Raw genomic sequence first — 13,533 nt, 5'->3', positions numbered from 1 at the left:
TGTCTGTTACGTTTCTGGGGGGGTCAATTAAGGAAGACATCCTCTTCTGGAAACCAGGACAACCGGAGAGGATATTTTTAAAGTACTGGACAGCTTTGTGACATCAAATGGACTTTGGTGGTCAAGATGTGTTGGTATCTGTACTGATGGTGCAAAAGCCATGACAGGGAGACATAGTGGAGTCGTAAAGCGTGAGCAAGCAGTTGGTCCCGACACCAGTTGGGTACACTGCAGCATCCACTGAGAGGCTCTTGCTGCCAAGGGAATACCTGACAGCTTGAAAGACATTTTGGACACTACAATGAAAATGGTTAACTTTGTTAACCTCTCTGGGATATGTGGGATGCTAGTGTCCCACCTGGCCTAAAGCCAGGGAAAATGCAGAGCGCCAAATTTATAAAATTACTATAAAAATCAAACTTTCATTAAATCACACATGCAACATGTCAGATTTCAAAAAGGCTTTTCTGTGAAAGCAAACGATGCTATTATCTGAGGATAGCACCTCCGTAATCAAAGAGAGAGAGCCTATTTCAACCCTGCAGGCGTGACACACAACGCAGAAATAAAAATATAATTCATGCCTTTGACGAGCTTCTTTTGTTGGCACTCCAATATGTCCCATAAACATCACAAATACAAATACCACCTTCATGGAGTCTGTTTCTGACTTTGAGCAGACACATGCACATTTGTGGCCTGCTGGAGGTCATTTTGCAGGGCTCTGGCAGTGCTCCTCCTGCTCCTCCTTGCACAAAGGCGGAGGGAGCGGTCCTGCTGCTGGGTTGTTGCCCTCCTATGGCCTCCTCCACGTCTCCTGATGTACTGGCCTGTCTCCTGGTAGCGCCGCCATGCTCTGGACACTACGCTGACAGAAACAGCAAACCTTCTTGCCACAGCTCGCATTGATGTCCCATCCTGGATGAGCTGCACTACCTGAGCCACTTGTGTGGGTTGTAGACTCCGTCTCATGCTACCAATAGAGTGAAAGCACCGCCAGCATTCAAAAGTGACCAAAACATCAGCCAGGAAGCATAGGAACTGAGAAGTGGTCTGTGGTCACCACCTGCAGAACCACTCCCTTTATTGGGGGTGTCTTGCTAAATGCCTATAATTTCCACCTGTTGTCTATTCCATTTGCACAACAGCATGTGAAATTTATTGTCAATCAATCAGTGTTGCTTCCTAAGTGGACAGTTTGATTTCACAGAAGTGTGATTGACTTGGAGTTACATTGTGTTGTTTAAGTGTTCCCTTTATTTTTTTGAGCAGTGTATTATTGGCCCTGGTCCTATAAGAGCTCTGTCACTTCCCTCGAGCTGGGTTGTGACACAAACTCACTCATTCTTATGTTTAATACATGTATCGTATAGTGTGGCAAAGAACAACATTTGCGTGTGCTGACCCTGGTGCTAGAGGGTGGTACGCAGCTGGAGGGTGAATGTTTGAAGGAGTACGGGACGATAAAAAGTTTGGGAACCACTGATCTAGTCTGCTGTGTTTACTTTGTTATCCAGGTCCCTAATGCCTCCTGTATGATTATGAATATCAAGTAGGGTTGGGCGATTATTGTGATATATCGAAGATAATTGACAGCCATGCGACATGCGATGTATAGCCTATTTCAACTTGACTGGCACCACGCAGTAAAGTGCAAAATGTCTAGTCAGATTTCATTTATTTTTCTCAATGTCGGGTATCCTGGGCCATATGGCCGAAGCCTTTCACATTTTTTTTTATATCAGACTTAATTATTTCAAAAGGCTATTATATATATATTTTTTTTCCCCTCTTCCCTCCATTTGATATGAATATGACTTCAGTTTTTATAGATGCTGGCTTTCTCCCGCTGCCTCCTGCCATGCTACTTCATGACAGGGTTCACACAAGGTGCTTAAAGTACTTGAATTTGGCACTCTGGAATTCAAGTACTGGAATACCTTGAAAATCTTACAATAATTAAAATAGAGAACAGATAATGATCAAATATTTGAATGAAAAATGTATTGGTCTTGCAACTTTCCATGCAGACAAGTTTAATTTCCTCACGTGTTTCGCACTGTGCTTGCCAGGCAAGCTCGCTCATTCCACTCACACTGCCACTCAGCCAGGCAGGTGCAGAACTGACTTATTAGGCACTGCCAAACGTCACATCCATAGCTAAAATGCTAGGCAAATGTAGTTTTAAAATGGTGTTTTCCAGGCCTGGACAAGTTTTGGAAAATCATCCAATCTAAAAAAAATTGAAAAAGTAATGGAAATTGTAATTTCAGTTCATTTATTTAGGCACAGTTTAAAAAATATATTTTATCAATCAAATAAAAATCAACTTATCAGCCAGGATCGGAATGACAATGTTTGCACGCATCACCTGCATAGTGCGAGACGAGTGGACTGTTGCTCAAGTAGAGAGACAGTTGGACATTGCAGCAGCAGGTCTAGCCTATAAAATGTTATCCTGAGTACTGACTGGTTAAAGCTGCATTCCAGCCGGTGTCTTTTCCACAAGTTACCACCAGCAAAATGTATGATTTAAAATGCCTATTTGCTCTGTTCCATTTGAGAACGCAATCCACCCTCTCATCAGCCCAGCCAAGCAATTTATAAACTTAATGTCTAGAAGCTTTTGATAGTGGAGATAGTCTCCCATTTCTTTTAGACTAACATTTAGTTTTCAACAGCAGAGATTTGTATAAATCTTGCTATTTTCCTCTGACATTTGCAATGTTGTTTCAGTATTCAAACTCGATCTCCAGATGTTCAATAGTAATGAACATGTCGAGACGAGACAAACAGGCAGGCAGCGTTTCTCAGCCAGTCGAAATCATGAATTGGCAATTGAAAAAAGTTCAAACGAAACAGTGCAGCTAGTTTGCAGTCTTTCCAGCTTCAGTTTGAAGTGATTATGTTGTTGGCTAGCTCCTCTGAGCAACAGTGTCCTGACGAGTGAGCATATTTTCTATTCCAGGTGAAATCGCTCCTTATTAGCTCATATTTATCGATTAATCCAAATAAAAGTCAATAGAAACAGCACAGCAAGTAAGTGAAAGAAGTAGGTTTTGATTTTGTTTTACTGGTAATGGGGACATACATAAATGCCAACAAAATAACTTTTTGGTCAGTGTGTAACCTTTTTTAAACTAGGACTAATCACGGCCGGATTTGATACTACACTCCCTGGTTCGAATTCAGGCTGTGACGCCTCTTGCACTGAGATGCAGTACCTTACACCGCTGTGTCCATGTTTGTCTGTAACCTATTTAACTGTACTAGAATGCTTAAAAGGCCGCAAAAATCGTAAATATCGGTATCGTTTTTTTGGCAAGGAAAATATTGGATATTGGTCAAAAATGCGGTGCATCACTAATTCTGATGTGTGCCAGGTCTTGCAGTCCCAAGATAGAAGGGGGGGATGGGGGGAATTTCAGCAGGCAAGAAAATGGCCTTGCCGAAATCCCCCCCACTCCCTTCTAATTTCCTTAATTTTGTCACTAGTCAAATACTTTCTATAGAACAAACTTCACATCAGGATAGGCAACCAAAACAAATAATTAATGTATGTGTGTGTGTGTGTGTGTGTGTGTGTGTGTTATATTAAGCAGAGGGAGTAAAATGAGGCAAGCAATAAATATTTCAGAACAGCTACTAGTTGAATAAGACATGGGAGAGATGACGATCTATAGACTAATACACTTGAAACAAATAACCAAACTGCAGACATTACTAGTGCCTCCCCCGCGATCAAACCACCATAAGTCTAATGAAACGCAGCCTAACACGATCATTGACAGCTGCCTTGAAGGACACACATAAAAAATGCTTTCTGCTAAGATCAGTGACATGTAGGCTAAACTGACAACGGAGTGAAGAATAGAAATCTCAACTAGCAAGCAAGACGCAGCATTGAAGAATTGAGTGCGCTCACGCGAAGGGGAGGGAAAAGTCTGTCAGGGGGGAGATTTTCGGCACAACTTCGTCTAGGGCCGAACAGCCGTACCAATATATCCTCCAGACACCGGCTTCTCGGGCATTATCACTTAAATAGAGAACAGATTAACTAGGTAGCCAATTCAAAACCGATTTTGTACCCTCTAGGTAACTGTTTAGATATTATTTGCATGTATGAATGTTTTTGTCCTGTCCCCAAAAACATTCCACTGACACTAGCAAATAAGGCCATACAAAGTTGATTTAACTCTTGTGAACAATTCATTTTGATTAATCTAAATGGTTCTTCTTGACGAGACAATTCACTTTGCCATTGTATTAGTTGGGATTCGATTCAATCGCTGTGAATCGAATCATGTTAATCAAAATAATAATTTGAGATTTGTAAACATTAGGAAAAAAATATTAAATCTAGCCTTGTTTTTGGATTATGTGTCTTAACTTTCTTTCTTGATACTTCCATTTGATTTGGGCTGAATATTTTGTGGGCTGAATAAAAATATTTGTAACCTACTATAGCCATTTGAGCTTTTGCTATATTGATTGAGCGAATTATTTCATTTGTCATCAAACGTATTTGGTTGTAATGTTTTACATCAAGGGTGGTCAGCCATCCTCCAGGAAAGCTAATGTGTGTCACCTGTACAGGCTTTTATTCCAGTCCCCCTCTAACAAAACATTTTTTATATGTACATTGACACTGCCAATTGTTGGCCATGGAAACTTAATTAAAAGTCAATCTATATGAACTCTGTATGTATCGGTATCTATGCAAGGACCGGTTTTGTTTTTTACTTTACCATCTATAATGCTATTTCACTGTTTTGGTTTGTTAAATGTGATACACCACTCCCGCGTGTGTAATGTCAGTTATTCTGTTTTCCGTTGATCGTCTATTAGTTTGTGTCTTACTGTCTGCAAACAGCTTGTTTGTCAGGAATATTCTGGAAAAGTTGTGCCTAAAATGGATTGTATTAGCCGCTAATGCTAATTGCTAGTTAGCTGGCTAACTCCCAATGGTTAAATCAGACTTTCCCAAACTCCACGAGGTGCAAAAGAGGGTAGTGCGTACAGCCCAGTACATCACTGTGCCAAGCTTCCTGCCATCCGGGACCTCTATACCAGGTGGTGTCAGAGGAAGGCCCTACAATTTGCCAAGGACTCCCAACACCCTAATCATAGACTGTTCTCTCTACTACCGCACGGCAAGCAGTTCTGGAGCACAAAGTCTAGGTCCAAAAGGCTTCTTAAACCCCCAAACCATAAGACTGCTGAACTGCTAATCAAATGGCTACCTGGACTATTCACATTTTATACGCTACTGCTACTCGCTGTTTATCTATGCATAGTCACTTTACCCCTACCTACATGTACATATTAGCTAAATTACCTCAACAAACCTGTACTCCCGCACATTGACTGGGTACCGGTGTGCCCTGTATATAGCCTCGTTATTTTAGTGTTACTCAATTTTTTTTTTAAGCTTTAGGAGAATATTTACAAAATAAACTAACTCTCTTATTTTTCTTAACTGCATCATTGGTTAAGTGCTTATAAGTAAGCATTTCACGGTAAGGTTTTACAAAGGTTGTAAATGTGACAAATGGTGCCAGTGTGCCACATGTGCATGTGACAAATAACATTTGATTTGAAGTGCAACGCTTTGTCAAATTTTGCAGTAAATCAGATGTCTTTGACCCTGCCACAATGTGCGATTCATGAGCTCCAGTTTTTCGACCTAAAGATAATGAAAAATGGTACATCACGTGAATTGTTCCAGTATTATTCCCCAAACTTGCACTGTGAGTGCTTGGCGTTAGTCAAGTCCTTTTTTTCAACCTGACACTTGCGGAGTGGCAGAGTTTTTAGATCCTGCAGTTGCATTAATCTGTCTGCGGTTGCTTGTGCTAAAATCAAGCCGTTTCTTAAATACGGCAGCTCCATTTTTTTTATTCTGTGAACAGCTTTTTAAGCACCCATCACGTGTGTATTTGTGTGCCTTCATGAGATGTACAGTACCAGTCAAAAGTTGGGACACCTACTCATTCCTGGGTTTTTCTATATTTTTTATTTGCTGCATTGTAGAATGAAAGTGAAAACATCAAAACTATGAAATAACAGACATGGAATCATGTAGTAACCAAAAAAGTGTTAAACAAATCAAAATATATTTGAGATTCTTCAAAGTAGCCACCCTTTGCCTTGATGACAGCTTTGCACACTCTTGGCATTCTCTCAACCAGCTTCATGAGGTAGTCACCTGAAATGCATTTTTTTTTAAAATAGTAAAAATAAAGAATCCCTAGAATGAGTAAGTGTCCAAACTTTTGACTGTACTGTCTGTATATAACCCCATAACTAAACAGAATAAGTGCTTCCCTGTGTTGCACTCATATTTCAGTTAGTCGCTTTATCCATACCGCTGTCTAAGTCTTGGCGCTTGTACTCCCTCTACTCTACCGCAGCCTTTGGCTCCCGCAGGGATAGAGATGACGGAGGGCGACGTGCCTTCGGCAGTGGGTACCGCCGTGACGATGACGATCAGAGTGGCGGAGGTGGTGGTAGCCGCTATGGGGCCCGGGATCGCTACGGCGGAGACCGGGAGGGCCGGTACGAGAGGCAGGACGAAGGGCGTGAGGAGAGAGGTGAGGGTAAACTACCCTCAAATTGTTCTCAATATTTTATTTATTACAGTTTAATATTCTGTGTGTTATTCAACCCTGTAACCACATGTCCATCCTGCTACCCCCACTGACACCACCCTTCCCTCAGGTTCCCTGCCTAGATCCCCTTTAAATAATTAGCAGTGCTATATTACATCTCACTATGAACAGGACTCCCTTGGGGATTATGCCAAGGTTCAAATTAAGGTTAAATATAGACAATGTAACCCATGTATCTCCCCACCCGCACAACCAGGTGGTCCCACCGAGAGGCCCAAGCTGGTCCTGAAGCCGCGCAGCATGACCAAGGAGGAGCAGCAGGCCGGCAGCGTTGGGGGTTCCCCAGCTGCTCCGGCAACCGCCCGCAGCTCTGGTCGAGCCTCCATCTTTGGAGCGGCCAAGCCCGTGGACACAGCGGCTAAGGAGCAGGAGGTGGAGGAGAAGCTCCAGAGGCAGCTGGAAGAGGACCAGTCCAAGGGCTTCGATAGGAAACCTCGCGACAGAGACAGGTGAGGGGTTGTGGGTATAGCAGGAAGCGGCAGAGCTGAATTGAGCGTGAGTCTGGTAGAGTTCTTGAGTGATTTTTGTGGTAAGCAAAACACTATGCAAGAGCAACCTGGTGCAACATAAACAGCATTATAACTCAGATTTTGTGCCCGTATTTAATGTTTTCAGCTCTAAATTATTACACATTTTGTAATAGCTACAGCAGCTGTTTATTGGTAATTTGGTCATGGGCCCTTTGGAAACAACCTTTCCCTGAATTGTGTGTGTTATAAACTCAGCAAAAAAAGAAACGTCCTCTCACTGTCAACTGCGTTTATTTTCAGCAAACTTAATTTTTGTATGAACATAAGATTCAACAACTGAGACATAAACTGAACAAGTTCTACAGACATGTGACAAAAAAATGGAATAATGTGTCCCTGAACAAAAGGGGGGGTCCAAATCAAAAGTAACCGTCAGTGTCTGGTGTGGCCACCAGTTCATTAAGTACACTGCAGTGCATCTCCTCCTCATGGACTGCACCAGTTCTTGCTGTGAGATGTCACCCCACTCTTCCACCAAGGCACCTGCAAGTTCCCGGACATTTCTGGGGGGAATGGCCCTAGCCCTCACCCTCAGATCCAACAGGTCCCAGACGTGCTCAATGGGATTGAGATCCGGGCTCTTTGCTGGCCATAGCAGAGCACTGACATTCCTGTCTTACAGGAAATCACGCACAGAACGAGCAGTATTGCTGGTGGCATTGTCATGCTAGAGCAGGGGTGTCAAAGTCAAATGGACGGAGGGCCAAATAAAAAAATCAGCTACAAGACGAGGGCCGGACTGTTCGAATGTTCATTGAAAAATTTTTAAATGACGCATATAGTCTAGTGAACCTAATTGAACCTACTGAAAACCTAACAAATATATTACAATATGATCAGATAAATAAAGCAATATTTTCTTATGGCTCTGTCAGTAATCTTTAATTTTCAACAGACACAAAAGACAAATTTCCTTTATATAAATATCCCCATAACATGAACATTAAATGAAAGAAACCGGTATTCAAGGCACCATCAGTAGACTATATTTTCTATTTTAGCAAAAGTGGGCTAAATTTACTTCAAAGAAAAAACAATAATAGCAATTTTCTATCATCCACTCAACTGAAATATTTTTAAAATATAATTGGATTGAAATACAAAAAAATAAAGTGCAAAAATCTATTAATCAAAAACAACACTTTGTTTAAGGAGAAGTAACATGCAGTGAAAACAAATATTAAATTTTAACTTTTAAACTTGAACTGAGTAAAAACTCTAAATATGTGATTGCACAGTAATGTTCACTTGTTTGAGGTTGAGGGTGATACTTGGTGGTGTCCCATCTTTTCCACAAGTTCATCAATGTTCGGGGTAAGGCTCTGAGCTGAAGAAATCCTCAGAATTGAGTGGAGGTGTTCAGCAGTAAGTCGACTTCTGTGTGATGTTTTGTTCAGGTTCATCAAAGAAAACAGTTGTTCACACAGGTATGTGCTGCCAAACATAGACAACGTTTGAGCAGCCTGGATGCGCAGCTGGGGCATTGTGCCGGGGAGGAAACGGGCGAACTCCGCAGCACCCACTGCCGCATATTTTGCCCTCAGTGCATCATTGCATTGGAGGTCAATCAACTCCATTTGGAGGTTTGGTGGTGAGCTTTCCACGTCAACAGCAAATGGGTTACCGAGCAGTTCCAACCTGCTTTTTTGTGCTTCAAAGTCAGCAAATCGGCGTCGAAAGTCAGCGGCAAGCATACCTATTTTATCAGCCAACTGTGTGCTCGGGAACGCACTGGTAGAGAGCTTCTCTTTCATGGTCTGGCAGCTGGGAAAGTGGCTCAAATTTTCTTTCCGCATCTGCGTCTCCCACAGAGTCAGTTTGGTTTTAAATGCCTTCACTGTACTGTACATATCAGAGATGACACGATCCCGACCCTGCAGCTGCAAGTTTATTGCATTCAGATGACTCGTAATGTCACACAGAAAAGCCATTTCACACAGAAACATTTCGTCTCGGAGTTGTGTTGTGTCTTTCCCTTTGCTGTCCAAGAACAGACAAATCTCCTCACGAAGCTCGAAACATCTTTGAAGCACCTTTCCCTGGCTTAGCCATCGCACCTCTGTGTGATAAGGCAAATCACCATGCTCCGTTTCTAACTCCGTCAGAAATGCCTTGAACTGGCGGTGATTCAAACCTTTGGCTCTGATAAAGTTAACTGTGCGCGTGATGATGCTCATTACATGCTCCATTTTCAAGGCTTTACCGCACAACGCTTCCTGGTGTATGATACAATGATAAGCTGTCAGCTCACCTGTCGCGTTTTCCTCTTGCATCTTTTCCCGTATCTTCGCCACCAGTCCGCTCCTGTGTCCACACATCGCAGGTGCTCCGTCGGTTGTCAAACCCACGAGTTTTTCCCAAGGCAGCTCCATCTCATTTACACATCTTGACACCTCTTCATACAAATCATGCCCCGTAGTTGTGCCATGCATAGGACGTAAAGCCAAAAACTCCTCTGTCACGCTTAGGTTGGAGTCCACTCCGCGGATGAAAATTGACAACTGGGCAATGTCAGAAATGTCGGTGCTCTCATCCACAGCCAAGGAATATGCAATAAAATCTTTTCCCTTTTTCACAAGCTGCTCTTTTAGATTGATGGACAACTGGTCTACTCTCTCGGCAATGGTGTTTCTGCTCAGACTCACATTTAAAAAGAGTTGCCTTTTTTCTGGGCAAACTTCGTCACAAACTTTAATCATGCAGTTTTTGATGAAATCCCCCTCCGTAAATGGCCGGGCTGATTTAGCGATCTCTTCTGCCAAAATAAAACTGGCCTTGACAGTTGCGTCCGCGTGTGTGTCCGCGTGTTTCGTTTCATAATGTCGTCTCAGATTATACTCTTTCAGTACCGCCACACTTTCTCCACACAGAAGACACACAGGTTTTCCAGCTACCTTCGTGAACATATACTCCGACTCCCACCTTGTTTGAAACCCCCGGTTCTCAGTATCCACCTTCCGTTTTGCCATTTTTGATGGGTATCTGAAAGTTAATTTTACTGTGATGCTGACGACTGCTGTGCCAATAAATATTGAAATGAAGCAGCCTACTGCTCGGTGCGTCACCTTTGCATTGTGGGAAATGTAGTATTGGTGCGTGTAAAAGATCTGCGGGCTGCCGGCTTGCTGCGGGCCGGTTCTAATAATAAATCAAGATCATCCCAGGGGCCGTAAAAAACCTTCTTGCGGGCCGGATGTGGCCCGCGGGCCTTGACTCTGACATATGTGTGCTAGAGGGTCATGTCAGGATGAGCCTGCAGGAAGGGTACCACATGAGGGAGGAGGATGTCTTCCCTGTAACGCATAGCGTTGACACTGCCTGTAATGACAACAAGCTCAGACCGATGATGCTGACACACTGCTCCAGACCCTGACAGGCCCTCCACAGAGTACAGGCTTCTGTGTAACGCTCATTCCTTTGACGATAAACGTGAAACAGACCATCACCCCTGGTGAGACAAGACCGCGATTCGTCAGTGAAGAGCACTTTTTTTGTCAGTCCTGTCTGTTTCAGCGACGGTTTGCCCGGTGATGTCTGGTGAGAACCTGCCTTACAACAGGCCTACAAGCCCTCAGTCAAGCCTCTCTCAGCCTATTGCGGACAGTGTGAGCACTGGTGGAGGGATTGTGCGTTCCTGGTGTAACTCAGGCAGTTGATGCCATCCTGTACCTGTCCCGCAGGAGTGATGTTCGGATGTACCGATCCTGTGTAGGTGTTACACATGGTCTGCCACTGCGAGGACGATCAGCTGACGATCATCCTGTCTCCCTGTATCGCTGTCTTAGGCGTCTCAGTTCGGACATTGCAATTTATTGCCCTGGTCACATCTGCAATACTCATGCCTCCTTACAGCATGCCTATGGCACGTTCACGCAGATGAGCAGGGACCCTGGGCATCTTTCTTTCTGTGTTTTTCAGTCAGTAGAAAGGCCTCTTTAGTGTCCTAAGTTTTCATAACTGTGACCTTAATTGCCTACCGTCTGTAAGCTGTTAGTGTCTTAACGACCGTTCCACAGGTGCATGTTCATTAATTCTTTATGGTTCATTGAACAAGCATGGTAAAGTGTTTAAACCCTTTACAATGAAGATCTGTGATTTTTTTTTACGAATGATCTTTGAAAGACAGGGTCCTGAAAAAGGGACGTTTCTTTTTGTTGGTGTGTGTGTGTGTGTGTGTGTCACACACAGTATCAGTCAAGTTTGGGCACCTACTTATTCAAGGGTTCTACATTGTAGAATAATAGTGAAGATATCAACACTATGAAATAACACACATGGAATCATGTAGTAACCCAAAACGTGTTAAAAAAAATCTAAATCTATTTATGTAAGAGCATACCAGATGGGATGGCATATCGCTGCAGAATGCTGTTTTAGCTGTGCTGGTTAAGTGTGCCTTGAATTCGAAATAAATCACTGACAGTGTCACCAGCAAAGCACCATCACACCTCAATGCTTCACGGTGGGAACCACACATGCAGAGATCATCCGTTTTCCTACTAATCAGACCAAATGACAGATTTCTGTCGGCCTAATGTCCGTTGCTCATGTTTCTTGGCCCAAGCAAGTGTCTTCCTCTTATTGGTGTCCTTTAGTGGTTTCTTTATGTGAATCAGGCCTTCATGGTCGAATTGCTGCAGTCTCCTCTGAATAGTTTATGTTGAGGTCTGTTACTGGAACTCTGTGAAGCATTTATTTGGGCTGCAATCTGATGTACAGTTAACTCTAATGAACTTATCCTCTGCAGCAGAGGTACCTCTGGGTCTTTCTTTCCTGTGGCGGTCCTCATGATAGCCAGTTTCATCATAGCGCTTGATGGTTTTTGCAACTGCACTTGAAGAAACTTTCAAAGTAATTTAAATGTTCCACTTTGACTGACCTTTATGTAATGATGGACTGCTGTTTCTCTTTGCTTATTTGAGCTGTTCTTGCCATAATATGGACTTAGCCTTATTTGGTAAAAGGCCATCTTCTGTATACCACCCCTACCTTGTCACAACACAACTGATTGGCTCAAACGCATTAAGAAGGAAAGAAATTCCACAAATTAACTTTTAGCAAGGCACACGTGTTAATTGAAATGCATTCCAAGTGGCTACTTCTTGAAGCTGGTTGAGAGAATGCCAAGATTGTGCATAGCTGTCAAGGCAACGGGTGGCTACTTTGAAGTATCTCAAATATAAAATATTTGTTTAACATGTTTTTGGTTACTACATGATTCCATATGTGTTATTTCATAGTTTTGATGTCTTCACTATTATTCAACAATGTAGAAACATGGAATGAGTTGGCGTCAACTTTTGACTGGTACTGTGTATTTTCATGTTTGTGTGGGTCATTCCTAAAACTAACATGCTGACCACACCAGCCGCATTGCGTGAGCATTGCAAAATAAATTGACACATACATTATTATGTCAATCATTTCATCCAAACTTCTTGTGTGCATCAACTGTCTGCGTAGCCAGGCGCTAAAATAGAACTTGGTTCTTTTTTTGATGCTTGATGTGATGATGCAAGTCCCACCTCTCCCATCTCCTCATTGGTTTTTAGGAGCATATACCCACTTGAGTGATTGAAAGATTAACGTCCAGTTGGTGACGGTAATGCACCTTAAAGTTGGTTTCTAGGTTTCCCCTTATCTGTGGATTAGTTGTTGGAATAAAGAACACACGATTTTGTGTGACCCAAAATGGGTTCAAATTTAGCAAAGATCCAGATACATTTACCTTGTCCAGTTCAGGTACAATAACAACCCAATGTTTATATCCCAGGACAAATTAGCTAGCAACAGCAAGTTAGCTAGTTAAATGTCCATGAATGTTTCATGTGTTCTATACCTGTCCCCAAATTAATATTGTTGGTTTAGATTTTGTTTTGATATTTCAACATGCGTGTCCAGATCGCGTTTGGTGAGCATGTTGATTTTTGTCGATCCACACACGGACGTGCCTGGTCTAGTCAGTATGTTATTGATATTCTTCATATCGTCTTAAAGTATTTACTCAAAACCTTTCTCTTCTGTCCTCAGGGACCCAAGCTGGAGGAATGAGGAGCCACCTTCTGAGCGGTCCCGCACAGGAAGTGAGTCATCACATCCCAGAAGTACCTCTGGAGGGAGAGGTGAGGGTCAACCTTATTTTGCTTCTTCTGAGTTCAATCCGGTTCTCTTTGTAGTCTCTTCGCTTGTGGTGTAAGCACTCTTAGATGATCAGGTTTAAGTTTTACCCACAATATTCAATGTATTGTCACTGTATATATTTGTTTTCAGACTATTGGTCCCTTTTAAACAGCCACTCTTTTTCAGCAGTATTTCAGAAAATGCATATCTAT

General features: G+C 42.6%; 1 protein-coding gene across 9 annotated transcripts in view; it reads left to right on the top strand.

Annotated features, from left to right (window-relative positions):
• LOC139370747 (eukaryotic translation initiation factor 4B-like) overlaps positions 1-13,533 on the top strand; it is a 50,360-nt gene that overhangs the window by 19,728 nt on the left and 17,099 nt on the right. For 5 of the 9 annotated variants that reach the window (XM_071110435.1, XM_071110434.1, XM_071110432.1 and 2 more), the window contains exons 8-10: positions 6,414-6,593; positions 6,868-7,120; positions 13,232-13,323. In XM_071110435.1, coding sequence (XP_070966536.1) covers positions 6,414-6,593; positions 6,868-7,120; positions 13,232-13,323 — 525 coding nt within the window. Of the gene's footprint in view, positions 1-6,413; positions 6,600-6,867; positions 7,121-13,231; positions 13,324-13,533 lie in introns of all 9 variants that reach the window. The other 4 variants (XM_071110426.1, XM_071110428.1, XM_071110431.1 and 1 more) reach the window with 1 other exon arrangement.

The sequence above is a fragment of the Oncorhynchus clarkii genome, chromosome 17 (assembly GCF_045791955.1).
Source record: "Oncorhynchus clarkii lewisi isolate Uvic-CL-2024 chromosome 17, UVic_Ocla_1.0, whole genome shotgun sequence".
NCBI classification, from domain to species: domain Eukaryota; kingdom Metazoa; phylum Chordata; class Actinopteri; order Salmoniformes; family Salmonidae; genus Oncorhynchus; species Oncorhynchus clarkii.
This window is presented reverse-complemented; position numbering and strand designations above follow the sequence as displayed.